At 40.8% G+C, this 17,671-nt stretch overlaps 1 protein-coding gene across 9 annotated transcripts in view; it reads right to left on the reverse strand.

The window, feature by feature from the left end:
- The window catches only part of kcnab1b (potassium voltage-gated channel subfamily A regulatory beta subunit 1b), a 58,091-nt gene that overhangs the window by 34,071 nt on the left and 6,349 nt on the right, over positions 1-17,671 (reverse strand). Inside the window, exons 1-4 of one of the 9 annotated variants that reach the window (XM_088085406.1) lie at positions 17,100-17,179; positions 16,476-16,720; positions 9,815-10,089; positions 8,528-9,077 (exon numbers count right to left, since the gene is read on the reverse strand). In XM_088085406.1, the coding sequence (XP_087941532.1) occupies positions 8,528-8,742 (215 nt within the window). In that variant the 5' untranslated portion in view covers positions 8,743-9,077; positions 9,815-10,089; positions 16,476-16,720; positions 17,100-17,179. Of the gene's footprint in view, positions 1-8,527; positions 9,078-9,810; positions 10,232-16,475; positions 16,748-17,099; positions 17,180-17,671 lie in introns of those variants that run through there. The other 8 variants (XM_042498077.2, XM_042498076.2, XM_042498079.2 and 5 more) reach the window with 8 other exon arrangements.

The raw sequence follows: 17,671 nt of genomic DNA on the forward strand, positions 1-17,671 counted from the left end.
TTTCATGTTCTGATGTTTGACCTCTAAAATTGGGTACAATATGAGATGAATACACCCCATTTTTTATCCTCAGCGTTATCTTAGCTGTAAGGGAGCCAGTAAGGACCATTTCCCTGGGCACAGCTCTTTGCAAAAAAACTGGCTGTTACCCAGTATTGTTCCACGCACAGCATCATAACACACTGGAAGTACACAGCGTTTTTCCTGCTCGATTTTACTGTCTTGCATATTATGTTGATTTGCTCATTTGGTTTTATTTGTGCTTCTACCAATAGTAAGTGCGCAGGATATGTAGTTATATGGTTTCTTTCTTTGTCTTTTTTAATTGTGTTTATTTTTATTTCTTACTCTGTTGAACTGTAGCCTACAGACAAAGGTAACACCATTAAAAGTCCAGTTATGAATGAAATCAATTTAAAGATTTGTGGCGGTTCTTTAATTATTAAAAATGAATTCATTGTCATAATTACATCGCAGAGTTTCTATATTTCACATATGTGCTTCAATAATAGCGGGACAAATCGATCTGCTGTGTGCGCTGTGCTATGGCTCCGGCTGGAATGCTTCTTCTGACATTACAAAAATTGCCCTGACGCACAACGCTGCCGGTGAGCATTGGTCAACATAGTTGCTGCGATGTGACCTGCACCACTGGCGAGCTTTATCCCACCAATTCAGCATATTGAAACGTTTTCTCAGGGTTGGTATTATTGTTGACTGGCGCAATGTTAATATGCTGTGTTTTCTTCACACTGAATTGTGTTGTTATTGTGCTAACTGTCTGACTAGTGTCAGGCAGTCTTTTGGTTTCTCTTTTTAAATGACGATTACATATTAGAGTTATTTCCTTTCACGCATGTGCTGAACACACAACTTTGTTGGCTAAAGTCTTTGCAAGCGTGTCATGTGCAACTTTTAAGCCGAGACAAAGCAGGGGACTTTTGTCGCTGCTAGTTCTCTGATGTAAATTTGGTGTTTTTGGTTCTTAAAATGGCCATGATCAGTTTGGACAGCGGCCTAACTGAGATCTGCGCTCTACTGCGTGCACATTTCCGGTCATTTAATGTCTAAACCTTTTTCAGCGCGCCCAACAAGCACAGTTTTACAATTAATTGTCAGTTTATTCTATTAGTGCTACTGTTATACACATGCAGCAGTGTTTTTCTTTTACTTTAATCGCTGCCAATTATCTTTGCGATTACAGTCTGTTTACAGAAGCCACTCACGGAGAAAAAGCCGAAATTGCTTTTGCAAGGCAACACTATTATAAAACCATTATGCTCACGGAAAACCATTTTAGTTTTGACCTTTAATTAAAATGCAAAATCCATGCACAACGTCCAGGCTGTTTAACTGAGAGATTGGGCGGATCTTATCCTTGGGGGCTTGTTTGGTCTTTAGGCAGAGTGGAGCTCCACGCTACAGGCTCCTGTTGTGCAACACCCTGGCTCATATTATTAGAACTACACATTCAAGCAGAACGGGCCGAGACATGTACAAAAGTAAATGATGTTGGAACATAAAATACATCTATTTTATTGAAGTGTAATGAAGACTTTTGATGTATGATCAAAAACTAAGCAAAAAAAAGGAACTGAGAGAACTGGAAACACACTGCCAAACAGCGGGTCTCTGAGCGAAAGCAGCATGATGGACTCTATGTGTGCAAGCACGCATTAAGTCATGCGAACACACACGCATGTATGCACACACAGGCAGACACATACTCAAAGTTAACTACAAAACACAAACATAAACACATGGGGAACGACAATGAAGCAAATTATGATTTATGGTGTATCCGGACAAGTGCCGCAGCTGCAGAATATCTGTTGTCTTCCTGTGGACAAACAGGCAGAGGTTGCATCAGTCCACGCCATGCAGCTGTTAAAAACTGCAGCCCTGTGTGTAATTTTCAGCCACACAAGCCTTCATACACTTTGTCTCAACGCACGATTTGTGATACAAAGAAAAATGCTGACCTCATTCATGTAAAAAGAATCTGCGGTGTATTCCCCACCAAATGGATGGAGGTGTCCTTGACCGAGCAGGTTAAAGGCTTCAATGTATAATAACAACAAAGTACTTTCCAATTGAATTCAATAATAGAGTGCAGGTCATAAGTTATTTTTCATTTTCAGACTTCTGAGCTCTGAGCAGGAGAAATCCATCATCCTCTATTAATAATTTAGGGGACTAATAGCATTCAGCAAAAGTCACTTACAGCAGTTTTTTTGCTTTAAGGTTTTATTGCTCATTGGTTTATTAAATAAAGGAAATTATTTTTAATTAAAAGGATCAAGCTAGAGGCACAGCAGAGTTATCCATGAATGCAAGGAAGACATTCGCTCAGACACACCTTCTACCAGAAGCACAGATGATCTGCACAATCGGCACAGTTTCAAGGTGTTCACCCAAAATCAGTCACCAGTTCAGTATCTGACCAAATGTCTCCCCGTTTATTCATGAGACATGATGTTGAGTGATGGCTGGAAAAGTGTTTTTTAAAGAACATGCCACAGTGAAGTTAACCTTTGCTATTTTGGATATAAAATGTCATCACTTCATCATTTTATCCTCTTATAAGTTTTTTTCTTTTTTTTTTTCATAATTAGCATATGAATTATTGAGTTATGGCCAAAAAACAATTTTGTGAGGTTGCAGTGACCTTTGACCACAAAATTCTAATCAGTTCATCCTTGAGCTCACGTGAATGTTTGTGCCAAATTTGTGGAAATCCATTTTATGCCTTTTTTAGATATTGCATTCACAAGAATAAGACAGACACAAGGTCACAGTGACCTTGAACTTTGACCGCCAAAATCTAGTCAGTTGAGTCAAAGTGGATGTTTGTGCCAATTTTTTAGAAATACCCTCAAAGTGTTCCTCAACAAAATTGCACTATCAAGAATGAGCCAAACAAAGTCACAGTGAGCCTGACCTTTGACCCATGATGACCAAAATCTAATCAGTTCATTCTGTAGTCCAAGTGGACATTTGTGCCAAATCTGAAGAAATTCCTTAAAGGTGTTTTTGAGATATTCACGAGAATGGGACAGACGGACCACCCGAAAACATAATGCCTTTGGCCATGGCTGCTGCCAGTGTGGAGGCATAAAAAGCTAAGTTCATAGAACTACTAGTGTTATAGATCCAGTGTGACAGATTTAGTGGCATCTAGTGGTGAGGCTGCAAAATTCAAATTTCTCTCTGTAGGGCATCTGTTTGGTTTGTCCGTTCTTGGCTATTGTAGATAAACACACAAAAGTCCGCCTCCAAAGAAGATGACCTGCTTGGCATGAAGATATAAACAGCTCACGTCAAAGCTAATAAAAGCACAATTAATAGTTCTTTATCTAACTTTGGTCAGTGTTTTACGAAGGGAATCACCTCAACATGACTAACTATGAAGGCTTCAATGACAGGTCTGTCAGTGACAGACAGGTTGGACTGTGCTAGGGCACGCCCCCTAATCTTACTGCAGTCAACTTATTCTCGCTGTCTTCCCATGGGGAAAACTATACAAGCTCCCTCGGCACATTCAGGCTAGCTTGGTTAGCTGCTTAAGTGTTCACAACAAGGATTCATGTTGCTGAACACCATTCCTGGCATTCATGGTGGCTCTCCACTGGTGGAGATGCTCATCTACTCTTGCAATGAGCGTCCCGCTGGGTAACCATGACAAAGGCATCAACCGCCAAGGAGGCACATGCATGCTCACTTCAGTTACACGGGTTAGCTCAGAGAATAATAATGTTGACCCCCCCCCCCAAGCCAGGGTGAGAACAGTGCTTGTTGGTAATCCTGATAGCGGTCACAGTGGTCATCCAAAAATCTGGTAGCAGGAATAATTCAACTTCTGGCAAGCTGTGGCCTCTCCTCATACACAAGGGTCCCAGGCAAGGGTGGAGATCTACCACTCACACCTGGACCTGGTGGTACTCTTGGCTTGGCCCAATAGAGGTGGAACCTGAATGCAGCAGGTCTGTTTGAGGAAGTCACTGACACCATTCGGAGTGCAAGAGCCCCTTCCACTCTCTCCCTTTATTGTGGCAGATTTTTATGGTGTGGTATGACTCAAGGCGCACCATTCCTTTTCAGCGGTTAGTGGTTGACCAGTGGTGTTTTCTGCAGGAACTGGTCGACAAAGGGAAGGCCTTATCGACAATTAAAGTGTACTCAGCGGCCATCTCAGCCTGTCATGTGGGCTTCGGTGATAAGCCAGCTGGCCAGCATCCTTTGGTGTGCTGTTTCATGAAGGGTGCACACTGTAAGCTTCCGGTTTCTACGGTTAACTATTGCCCACACTTATGATCTATATCTCCCATAGTGAAATACTGGTTCTCTGATAACAGAGGGAGGTGCTTCACCAGCACGTCCCTCCTTGCATAGACACAGAAAGAAACCAGTCTAGAATGAGTTAAGAGGGGATGGTCGACTGTGGTAAGATGAGGGGTCAACCCGTCTTTTACTGGATATTCCATATTTGGTCATACCGAGGCGATTCCCATAGTGAAACACCTCATTCTGCCATCAAAGTATTAGGGATTATGTTATGTAATCCAACATCCCATATGATTATACAGTAAAGAATACTAAATTATAAATTTTATGTACCAATTTGCCAAAAGATGCCCCTAAATTCTACACACCGGACCATTAAGTAAGCCAATACTCAAGTGTACTTAGTTGGCTTCCTACTTATTTTTTTAAAGTAAAATCATCTTGTCAGATGTTAAAGTGTGACTTTATAAAAAATCTGTGGTTTAATGGTTTGATTACAATAATTGAAAATAAAGGCCAAAAATTGACACAGTATCTTGCCAGGCCCTAATTTCTGATGCAAACTGGCTCTTCAGCTGCATGAAAAAACCCACTTTACATGGCTGCTCTATGCATTACTCACACTGTCAACACACAGATGTATACACAGCAGAGAGTGCCTCTCTCTCTCTGCTGGCCGCTGATAAACCTGTATCTGAAGCAACCGACAGAAGGGATTTTTGCATGCCCATCTGCAGCACAGCTCTGAACCAACCACGTGGAATCTTCCCTAAACCTTCTGGACTGTCAGAGGGCCTCCTGCTGCCTAATGACCGTTATGAACTTCAATCCAGGCGACCAGGGGCTCCCTACCAGAAACCAGAAATAATCTGCACAATTTGTGAAGCCAGCAACAGCAGCATGTTTAGTTACATCACATATTTTGGCCTGTGTGTGTTGCTGTTTGTGACCTCGTGTTTCATTTTAAGGTCCAACAGCATTGGAGCATTGAGAGGTTGCAACTATGGGACACTAAAATTAGACCTACACTATATTTGGCTACACTATATATCGCCATGACAACAAAAATGCTGTGGATGGTGGTATTATTAGTTTATGCTCGCTCGCTCTGCATACTACACACACATCTCCTGCTTCAACTCATAACGCCTTCAGATGTTCCAAGAGTGAAGCCTCGACGCCGCACACATCTAATGCACATACAGTACATGCACTCATGTATGTAATGCAGTGTGTCAAATTCATACGCCCACAAGCACTCACACTCTACGTGAAAACATGCTTTCATTTGTTATCACACTGAGAACTCTTCAAAGAGTTTGCACAAGAAAGATTTCGTTGCCGTCTTGGCGTCACATCGAGAGAAGGAGATTCCTTGTCAGCTGGCGTCTGTAGTAATGTGAGCATCTACTTTAAGTCAGTGGTTTGTAAAAAGAGGGAGACAAGAGAGACAGGACAGAAGAGAGAGGGACAGATAAACAGGGAGCAGAGAGAGGATGCAACAAATGAGATATTTTATCCAACATTTGCTTCTCTGTTTTGGAAATGCAGGATTTGCTGAGGGCTTTAAAGAAGCTTTACTGCGCACATCCTCCACCTGTTTTAGAGAGAGCTACAAGAATGAGCAAATCCTCATGTTACAAACCAAAATAAACACTTTTTAGAGGCCATGCACCATGTATCACTCCTGCATCAGTACTGCAACATTTTTAGTATCTATTCCTCTCTAAGAGAAGCAGAAGCAGCAGTGAATGGGAAAAACTTCTTTGTTGATTGCATCTGTGAGTTAACAGAAAAGTTGAAAAGATGAAGATGAAAAACGGAATAAAATTAATCTTGTAGGTTAATGGAAAAAAAATCTTTTGTGAGTGCTGAACCAGTTACCACAATGAAGTCTTGTTTGGTACTGGGAACAGATTGAAGTTGGCCATTTCAATGTTGTTATGGAAACGAGATGAGATTGTGTGACAAGCAGACACTTATCACATTTAGCTACTCTGCAATCCAATCTGCCGAGATTCTGCTAATTGCCTCTTTTCTGTGAATTGACCTGCGTGCCCCAATTTTCTCTTTCATTCACTTTCTACCTCCTCCTTTTCTTTGTTATTTCTGTCTTTCAATTCTTCTTTCTAACTCCATCCATTCCCATAATCCCCTTTTCTTCTCAGTCTTTGTGTCTCTCTTGATCCTGACACTGTAAGCAATGATGTCACCTTCTCCAGCGCGAGGTGAAAGCTACTATTTTGCTCCTGCGGTCTGGGTTAACAGCCCACTCACTGAGATAAGAGAGCATTGTTTACTTTGCCCAGCCTTGTTACTACTCCCACACACACACACACACACACACACACACACACACACACACACACACACACACAGATGCACTGCTCTGCTCTGCTTTAGTGTGACACTTTCCAGAATATACTGTACGGTGACTGAGAGGTGTACGCAGGGCAGTCAAAGTCTTACAGTGACGGCGGTGGTAGTTTTGAAAAAGATCATGAGAGACCTTAGAGATCAAACTGAGCTTTGATACAGTGAAGCCCTGTGCTGTAGATGTACAGAATGCATGAGATAATTTATTTAGTTGTGTTGAGTGCACACCAGCGTCATGTCAGTTTCATATTTCTTTGGTTTTTATCTGTTCTGTTGGTGATATTTTCCTTTTTCTCTTGTTAATCAAATTGTTTTGTCATATCTATAAAAGGATCAGCATTTAGTTAAATTTTCTCATACTGTACATGATGGTATCCATACTGTAAAGCAGCACCTAAAGTGTCTTTTTCATATTTTTATTGTAATGTTTCTATTCTGTATTCTTTTTCTGCTGCTGCAATTTTCCTTTATTTTAATTTCCTCTTAACATGTATTTACTGCATGTTTAATGTATGTACAATTAACCGAAGCTTATTTCTTGTAAGTGAAAAACTTTCTTGGTGATAAATCTTATTCTGATCACTTATGGTCTGACATTTGCCACCAAAGTCCTTAAACCCCCCTCTCCATAGACAGATTTTGACACAAACATCTGGCACAGATGTTAAGCGCTACTTTTGTGCTCTGCTTCACTGTGATAATGTTGTATTTTTTCTCTCTTACCTCTTTATTATTTGTATGGTCATTATGGTTCAAATATTATTTTCATGATATTAGTATGATAATATCTTTGTGACAGGTGTTTTCTTTGAATTTGTTGTTCATTGTATGGTGTGGTGGAATGACGATTATTTCGGATATATATGCGATACCAGTATATATTACTGGTTTAGAGCGTCTACAATACAGTTTTTATGCCCCTGAGCTGTGGAGCTCACTGCCTCTGGATATTAGAATGGCAAGCTCTCTCTCTCTCTTTTTTGAAAAGAAATTTAACACCCTTCTTTTTAATCTGTCTTTTAATTTAGAGATATGTTACAGTGTGAGTTTTTAAGTTTTAATCTTTGGGTTTTACATCATTTTGGTTTTAATGCCACTTTTGCCCACTTTTTTTTATTGTTTATTTTTTACATTCTATTGTCGTTATTTTCAGTCATGGAAAAATGTTATTTATTGACACTGAATTATTTATTTTTATTCATGTTTTTTGTCTGTGTCGTTTCAGTATTGCTATCTGAAGCACTTTGGGCTGCATGTTTGTATAAAAGATGCTATATAAAAAAGTGGAATTTGAGTTCAGCAATCTGAGGTTGAAACTAGACCAGTATAAAACCAATATACCCAGATAAAAAAAGCTTTAACTATAACTGTATTTTTTATCTGTCACTACCACATCAAAACATCTTGTCTCTCTTCAATTATCACCCACAAGCAATTAAATTAAATTTCAAACGATCGAAACTCACCCAGATCCTAGTTTTCTACAGACACTATTAATTGTGATTTAATTAAATAGAGTTGCCTGTAAATTTGCATCTTGGAAAAATATACATATCTTGACACAAACACATGCACGCATGCACGCACGCATGCACGCACGGATGCACGAACGCACACGCACACACACACACACACCATCCCACTCATCACCTGTCACTGCCCATATATATCCATTGTCTCCTTCAGGGCCCTTTCAGACAGACTGTGTTGTCATTCACATTCACTTATTACTTTTTCTTTCTCTCACATTCAGGGCTTGGCAGGCATAATCTGGGAACAGGAGAAATAATTTAACCAAAACTAAATACACCTCCTCCGTCCTGCTCACTCTCCTCTCTCACACAGTCTCCACCATCAGTCTACGTACCGGTACTTCATGCCGGTGAGCTTGGCGGTGGACTCCTTGAGGTTGTGGTGGTAGCGGTGGGTGAAGGAGCCCAGGCTGCGAGCTATCAGGGCCACGGTGCGGAAGCGGGCGCGGGCCTGGCTGGCTGTGTTGGGGCTGGTGGCATTCTGCTTGCTGTGCTCGCCGTTACGCGGGGCCTTCAGCCCGTGGTCCGTACATGCAAAGGACACCTGCATGGCTGTTGGCGAAGGCCACTAGAACTGCTCCGAGACAAAAAAAAAAGGCTTTGTTTGGTGTCCTCAAGGTTCTTAACAGTCTTCTTTTGTCTGTCCTTGGAAGTTTTGTCCCCTGTTGTTCTTATGTGAAGTTGAAAGTCCGTGGCCACTTCTGCCTGCTGCTGATTCTCATATGGAAATCACAGGCAGGGGTGACGGGAGCACGAGCTTATTCGGTTTCTCTTAGGAGGAGAATCTCAAGCTGATGTTGCGTCAAGATCAGACATAGCAGCAGTGCAGTCCTGGTCAGTGTGTGACGCGTCGAGATGGGGGATCCTGTGCTGGTTTGACTCCACCTGAAGGTATGAGAGAGGGTGGAGATGGAGGGGGAAGGATGAAGGAGAAGAAGCACTGAATGAGTCGCTGAAAGAGTCGCCCAGTTGAGAAGAGCACTTGTCTGTTGCAGAGGTTAGAGGGGTGAGGGTTAAAGCTGTGAGGAAACGGGGAAAATGTCCTGCTGAACCAGAAAAAGAAAGACAAGCCTGCAAGACCTCATTGTATTTTCGTTTCCCGTTTCCTCCAGTTTAACGTCTTCTGCTCACATCTCTAAGCTGCTTCGACGTGGCAATATGAATGGAGCAATTCTGCCCTAGTTTTTCTTGCCTTTCTATCTCATTTTTCTCTTTCTGTGACTGTCCTGTTTTCCTCTCCTCATCCTATTGTGCACTTCTTGTTTCTGACTCAAATTTGGCTCCTTGCTTATTTATCGATTCTGTTTACAAAGTCTTCCTCTAATTCCTCTTTTTAATGCATTTCCCTTTAGGGTGTCTGGAAGCGTTTGTCGGGCAGTCAGGAGTTGTGGGCGTCTGGGGAGCCTTTCTCACCCTCCAACCGCAGCTAAGCCTTTTAGTCAAACACCTGGAGTGAGGAGAGTAAAACTGCACCACCACACTGAGCTTTCGACACACATGTAATCACAGACACTCACACCACACATCTTCAAAATAAGGTCATGCTTTCACAGAAAACGCTCGCAAATTGACAACTTAGAACACACTATTAAATCTTTAGTGAGACAAGTGTTCTTACGCACAGTGAGTTGCCAGCGCTCTCTGAGGAACAAGGATGAGATTGTTGATTGCCCTCCCGCAACTTTGAGAGGAATCGAGCGTTGTTACACGAAAAGCAGAGGCCCCGCAAAGATCCGCATCCCAGCAGAAGCGGCAACAGCAGCGGCAGTGTCTCCAGCAGCTGTCCTCAGACCAGGCAGAACAGCCTTGTCCCGTCTCCAAAGTCCTCAAGCGAGCAGGACACTGCTTTTATGGTCCCCGGCTTTGCAGCAAGAATGCTCTGTTTGATAAAGGGACCCTGGAATGGTAACAGACAAGCTGAGAAGAGGAGGAGGAGGAGAAAGCAGGATGCATGGTACCTCACTTCAGGGAGAAGAGGACAGATGCAGTGAGGAGGCGAGGAGCAGCGCGTGCTGAGCGTAGAGAGAGTGAGCCAGGCGCTGAATGAGGGAGAGAGACAGTGTGTATAGGCTACTGGCTCAGGCTGACTGGCTGAAAGAACTGCAGTGTTTTTCACTATGGCGCCACACACTCACAGAGAGAGAGAGAGAGAGAGAGAGAGAGAGAGAGAGAGAGAGAGAGAGAGAGAGAGAGAGAGACAGAGAGAGAGACAGAGAGAGAGAGAGAGAGAGAGAGAGAGAGAGAGAGAGAGAGAGAGAGAGAGAGAGAGAGAGAGAGAGAGAGAGGGAGGTATATTCTGAATGAAAATCAAGGGAGCTGAATTGATGCGCGTTTATGTGTGTTCATTTACTTCAGGCTGGATGTTAAAGTGGCATATGGAGGTTGATTACAGTAACCTGCACGCTTCACTTCACTGGTGACGACTTACGGGCCATTTTACTTTCTGTTGTCTGCAATTATAGTGCATGCCCTCTTTACACTGCAGTAACATTTACAACCATGCAATAAGTGCTACTTCATGTTTTGCACTGTGAGAAATTACACATGATTACAGTGTCAAAGAAGAACCAAAGAAGAGCAACACTGACATCTCGGAGCAGATGCTGAATGGCACAGCAGAGTGAAGCACAAACCGGCGTTCGGGCAGCGCAGCGTCTTACTTTCCTCCCCCACTGAGTGGTAATGTGACAATGCAGGATTTTACGGTTCATTGAACATCCACGAACCTCGAGGCCAGCGCAGTTTTATTTATATCCTTGTGATTGCATCTGATAACAGTGAAAATCAGTTTGACTGGTCCCCCGTCATCCTGGATGCCAAAGTTGGTTTCTGGGTCAGAAGGTAGGTGATTTTTTATATTTGTTGAGAAATATGATAAGATGTATCTAAGTTGAGTTTATATGTTTTTAGAGCCTCAAGTGCTTGTAATGCAAAGGAAAGCTCCAGGCTTCGATGCAGTGTAACATAACAAACATTTAGGCTCATGACCTTCAGAGATGAAGCAATGACTACTTACTCAACACTTTCTGATTTAGATGTCGATGTTAATATATTGAATTGACACCAAATCATGACTATGTTTATTATTGGAAGATGACAAACATTTCTTAAAGGGATACTTTGCATATTTTTAACCAAGTTCATCACAAGAGTGTGTATAAATGAACTGGGGTGAATGTCCCTTCATCTTACCAGCGCTCAGACCACCCTGCTTCTCTTTCAACAAAAATCGACTAGCTCCAGGGCTTTTGCTTGAACTACAGATTGTACTTTATACGCCCGCCATCACAAAGAGCACAGAAGCCAACAGAGAGAGACAAGCACCACACCTCTCTCTCTCTGTCTCTCTCAAACTCAGACCAAGAACCAGGCAGTGCTGATCAAATAAAAACCCAGATACTGTACTGCTTATTTCTCTCCCAAAATGTCATCAGATAGATGTTTTAGTGAACTGCCTGGCTGTAATACAAGAATTTGTATCAAGAAGCAGGCACCATACTATTTTTTGTATTGTGAAAATGGAGGCTGGAAGAACTCAAATGAAACAATAACATTAAGCAGTGCTAAAATACCTACAATAACATGCTTTCAGATACATTTTTTAGCTTACTGGTTAAGTTTGTTTGTCACCAGCTGGCCACCATATTGTTTCCTGTGAAAAATAGCCATGCTTGCCTTACATCTTCTTCCTCTTTGGATTATAGTGGCAGTTTAAAGGGCTTAAAGAACGCATCACACATCTGACAGGTTTTTTCAGACAAAAGTTTGAATGAATTCTAACAATTTAGCGCCTCACAAATGCTTTTATGTACTTAATGTAAAGTTACCTACTTAAAAAAGTTAAGTAGGTTAGGTTACAGCAAGTAGTCACTTTGGTTAGGTTTAGGAAGAGAAACATGGGAGCAACGTACCCTTAAATAACTTTGCATTAATTTTTGTAGTTTTACATACAAATAGTGTACGAGAACAGCCTTGAACAAAGGTTTTTTTTAGAGGGATTTGGAGTCTCAAATAATCCGGATGACATCATCAGAGTAAACTGATCTCTATGTGTAAAATCAGTGAGGTGCACCATCAGATCACATCACCTTTTAGAAAAACTGAAAACAGCACAGCATGTTGCCATTTCTGCATCTTCTACAGCCTGTTTGCCTGCCTATTTTATCTTGATCATGTTGTTCTGCAAACACTCTGAAAAAGTAACTGCACAGTTGGACCAAGTTGCAAACATCCCTCTAATGTCACCAGCACCTCCAGGGCTACAACTTCCTTGCTGTCGATCCCATTTAAAAGTGTGTCAGTCAAAAGCGTCAACTGGAACTGTTACATTCTTGGCTGAAATCCCCAGAGGCCGATAGCACTGATACCCTGAGGCACACCACCCTGCTTTAATTGCTCCAGTAAGAACCTATAATAGAGTTCTGAAACGCTGTTGCTAAGACACAAACCTCCATACAGCGAGGACGCACTTGTTGAAATAAATGAGACACTGTGACAATGCACTGAGGAGACTGATTAATACCTCGAACCTAAACCTGGGTTTCCCACAGTGTGGAAAAGCTTGATGCACTCACTGGTTGTAGTCCTTCAGAATTCTGCATGTATGAGAAACAGTGATTTTCTTCTTTCATAGACACTCAGCAACATTAGCTTCCATGTCACACATTAATAGCTGTGTTAACAGTCCACTGCTTGACAAATTTAAGATTTTTGTGTTGCACATTTTAACCTGGATTGCAAAAGGATATTAAATCCTAATAGACAGTTTTCCTTATCAGCACTAACCTCCTGTTGAGTAATTAGAGATGATAAGGGGGGAAACCTCTCCAAGCTGTCTGTGACGTCACTGCTGCAGCAGTCTCTCACTGCTCGATCGCTTCTTTCTCTCCGTATTTTCCTCTGCATTCCCACTTTTTTTTCGCTCACATCCTCTGTCTGTCTGTCTTCTGCTTCCTCTCAGCTCCTCCTCTCCCATTTCTCCTTTCTAAGTAATAAACACGGCACGCTCCCTCATTCCAAGCTCATAGTCTCTCCCCTATGCTGCAAATTAGACCTGGAGCGCAAGTCATTGTGATGCACTGCGCGAACAACACCGCAGAGGAAGAATTGGTTGTTTAATCTGCCTTAATAAGGTGGCACCGACTCTGTGTAGACATAATGGTCACAGTTATTAAGCGCTACAAATTTCACTCCGGGCCAGCAAACATGCATGAAACATTGATAAAGAAGCTTGACTCTGAATGTGATAGGAGAAGGATTCGACTGAAAATGCAAGGTCATCATCGACATCACCATCCAGCACCCAAAGCATCAGTTTTACCATCTGCTTATATTCTCATGTCATCCTCATCATGGCCCCAAAACTACTATTTCTATAATCATCATCATTGTTTCCACCACCACCATTATGACACTTCCCATTATCACCATCAGCATCATTATCGGGTGAGCTCCTGCCACGACATCATCTCAGTTTGAACCCGCTCCATATGGTGACACTGATGCATGCTGACATCTTTATTGTAGCAGCCTCTACAGAAGCATAGTGACCTTAAGTGTCTGCCCTGCAGGCATATGTGGGGATATTGAATGATAGAGGGAAGAAGATGCACAGCCATTTATCTGGTGAAGCGCTCAGTGGTTCATAGTATTGATGAAATGTTTATGCAGAATTTTAACCTCAGGATAAATGGCTTACAAGCTCGCTGTGCAGATTTAGCCTTTATGTATCGGAGGTTATTGAAACAAAACTGCCTAGGGTAACAGCTAATCCTAAATGCAGAGGGGAATTGTTTTTTTAAATTTCACTTTCGTACATCAAGGGAATCACAGTTAAACCCTTTGAAACCTGAGCAACTTAATAAGAAATGGCCCAAAATTAGCAAGAAATGAATAAAAGGTTACAAGAAAAGTACTAGAATATAATAAAAAGTAAATAAATAAACTAATAATCAAAAAATGACATCAAGAAAAATAAACAATTTAACACATTTTCTTTTTTTCTGTAACATAATTTAAAATATATATATAATTAAGAGAATTAAAAAAATAGTCCGAGACATTTTTTTCATAATTTTTGATAATATCCAATAATCCATTAACAGTCACCTTTCACTATTTTTTCATTTCTTGTTGAACATTTCTTGCCAAGTTGCTCCTTGTATATTTTCCTGTGTTTTTAGAAGAAATCATACAAATTTTCACAGATGTCAGAGGTAAAGCTGAGTAGCTTTTTTAGGGAGCCTAGTCCTCTGCCATGGAGTCTGCCATGTCATTCTACAGTAGCCCAGAACGGACATATCAAAACACTGGCTATAGTTTGGGCCATTTGCATTTTCACATTGTCATGTCGGGAAACATAGTTTTCCTCCACACACAGGAGTTTTAGTTTTAATTATGTAACCTCTCGGCTAGATGCCCTTCAATTCTACACACTGGATCTTTAAATGTCATTACTCTTAAAAAAGTGATTCTTTTTGTTTATAAATGCCAACATACTGCAAAAAAATGATTTCATGCTACAGTCGAGGTAGAATTCATTGCATACTTGTGGTTTTAAACTTGTCACATTCTTATTATTTTAGTTATTATTTCTCACTCAATATTATATGTCATGAGGTAAAGTGTAAATTTGGTATCACATACGATACTGTCAAACTAGAGAGAGAAAAAGATAATCGTTGGCCACTTGGATTAATTGTGTAGCTATAAAATAAATAAGTCCAAGTCCAGTTTCTTTTTCTCTAATTGGGTTCACACAGTATTGTTTAAACCAAATACCGCCACACATACGTTCAACATCCTGAAAATTTCAGAAACTGCCAAAAACAAATGTCTTTTTTAAAATGATATATCTGTGCTCACTCTCTTTCTGCTTTGCTACGACAATCAACTCAAGCGTTAGCTCTAGTCTTCATTACTTATTTAAATCCTCAGTCTTTCCACAGTTCTGAAACCTGCCGAAGCCACTGAAGACACAGCAGCATGTCTAATGGTGGCCTCATGTGCCTTCAACGTCAAGTCTAATTGCGGATGGGAATTAGTGCGAGGTCTCGCTGTGCTAAGAAGGACTTCCTTATCAGGAGATGATGAAAGCATTAGGTATTTAACAGGACAGGGGCTCCGCTGAGCAGAGTTAAACTTTAATCCTTACTTCTAGTGGTTTTTAAATGACACAAATTGGAGTGAATTAACAAACAGTGTTGTTTACCATGATAAACCCTCTGAAACGTGGAGCAACATCTCTTTTCTTGGTCTTTCACAGGTATTTAAACCTTTTTAACCTTGAGCAAATTGGTACGACTCCTTGCAAAAGCATGGGGGAGAAGGCAATGAGTAATTAATGAGAAATGTTCCATATATTGCAAAAAAAGAAAGAAAAAAAGAAGGTAGATTTAGATTTTTTTTTGATAAATCTAGGGGAAAATCAAGTCAAAGTCAAAAGAAAGAAGAAAAAAAAGCTTGGGAAAAACTATATTTATAATTTTCATCATTACATGTAAAAAAGAGAGGCAGCAGGAGTGCTTGGTGCTCATGGAAAAGAATACTTCAAAGACAGGAGGAACGTCTAACCAAAAACAGTGGTGTAAAAGATCCAGGTCCAGGCTATCAGGATGGTTTGAAAAAGCAGTGTCATTACACCCTGAGGAAGGTGAAACGTGTTGGTGTATTTCTAATATTTCTAGCCCTATGAGTTAAAAGCCTTTTATGATTTTCAAACCATCCCGAGTGCCTGGACCTGGATCTTTTACGCCACTGTTTTTAGGTTAGAAGTTCCTACTTTTTTGTTCTATCATAATTGCATATTCTTGCTTTTCTTGTTTCTTAACATTGTTAATTTCTTGTTTTTTAACAAGATTTTATTGTTTTTTAACATTACAAATATATATATATATATATATATATATATATATATATATATATATATATATTCAAAATTATTTTTCAATTATTTCTTTTCACAAATTTCCTGCTAAATTCTGGGTCATTTCTGTCATTGCTCATTCCCTTGTTTGTTAAATAAATCAAACCAATTTGCTCAGCTTTCAAAGGTTTAAACTAAATTCAAATTAACTCTTGAATAGATCAGAAAAAGTTGCAGTTTATGCAGCAGAATCAACATGATACGCCAAAATGATGCAAAAATAAGTAACGTAAAACTTTTTTCCCATAAATCTCTTTTTTAACAAGCTTTCTAGAGTTTCTATAGAATAACACAGCATGGTCTGAATTTATGCCATTTATCTACTAAATCTATTATAATTTTAAAACATATTATCCTACCTGTACACCATGCTGGCTCTAGGCTGGGTGGATGCCTGGAAAAAATGGCTGTTCACATGAAGAAGCTCCTCCAAACTCTGCTGCTCTCGAGGTCTGCTGGCTTCGAAGCTTCCTGGAAGGCAGCTGGTTGGGCTTGAGGGGTGCACCCTGGCTCCGGCCCCCTGCCTCTGCTGGATGGAACTGGGGCAGCGATCCAGCCTCGGCCCCCCTCTCTGCCTGGGCACGGGGATCTCACTGCAGGCTGCCTTGAGATACATGTTTGGATCAGCTTTGTCTCCCACAGGCTGCGGCAACACTTTATTTAGTTAGCAAATCCTTTTCAATATAGAGGCATCCTGTGGAGAGAATGTGTCCTAAAAACATCTCCATGTAAGTACAATGCAATGCTGGTCATGCGGGACCATGAAGGATATCCGTATTTGTTTGCTGAAGACTTTTTGTCAAATACAGAGTGATTTAGAGGAATACCCTGACACAATTTCCACAGATGTATCAAACAAAGTACATCTGTGCATAGACAAAGCAAAGACAGCCGGACAAACAAGACACACACAAATAAAATCAACATACCAACTGTATCAAAGGAGATAAAAGAGAGGCGGCCAGAAACTCTGTGTGCCATACCTGTGATGTCAACCTTATTCTTAGATGATTGACAAATTAAAAGACAAAGGCAGCTTTTGTTTGAGCTCCTGGTGGCTCCAGCGAGAGAGCCCTGTTTGTGTGTGAGGCAAGCCGAACAAAGCCAGGGGGATATTTCTGTCTATTTGTACTTGTCAGAAATATTTTCTCGATGCATCTGTTGTACGCACAGCCAATTCAAGTTGCAGCTGAGAGCATAATCCGGTCCACCTAGTCTGCTCTGGGAACAATTTCTTATCGCAAATGATTACATGACAGAAACAGGAATGCAGCCAGATAATGAGATTCACAATGCAAACACAGAAGCTTCTTTTTAAGAGGAGACTTCCCGTACGAAAAGAAAACTTAATCACTATCTCCAGTACACTGAGCCAGGCAACTAGACCACAAGTATGGGCATGTTGTTGTACATATCCTCAGTATTAAATGCCTTTTGCTGCATATGTTAGATATCAGAGTGATTCTACATTACATTTAAAAGAAAAAATGTCCCAGTTTTCCTCTTACAAATGAAAAATTGGAATTGAATAAAACGTGTCCTTGCCTTCCTGCTA

Source organism: Plectropomus leopardus, chromosome 12 (assembly GCF_026936395.1).
Source record: "Plectropomus leopardus strain MGB_pleo_1.0 chromosome 12, ASM2693639v1, whole genome shotgun sequence".
NCBI classification, from domain to species: Eukaryota; Metazoa; Chordata; class Actinopteri; order Perciformes; family Serranidae; genus Plectropomus; species Plectropomus leopardus.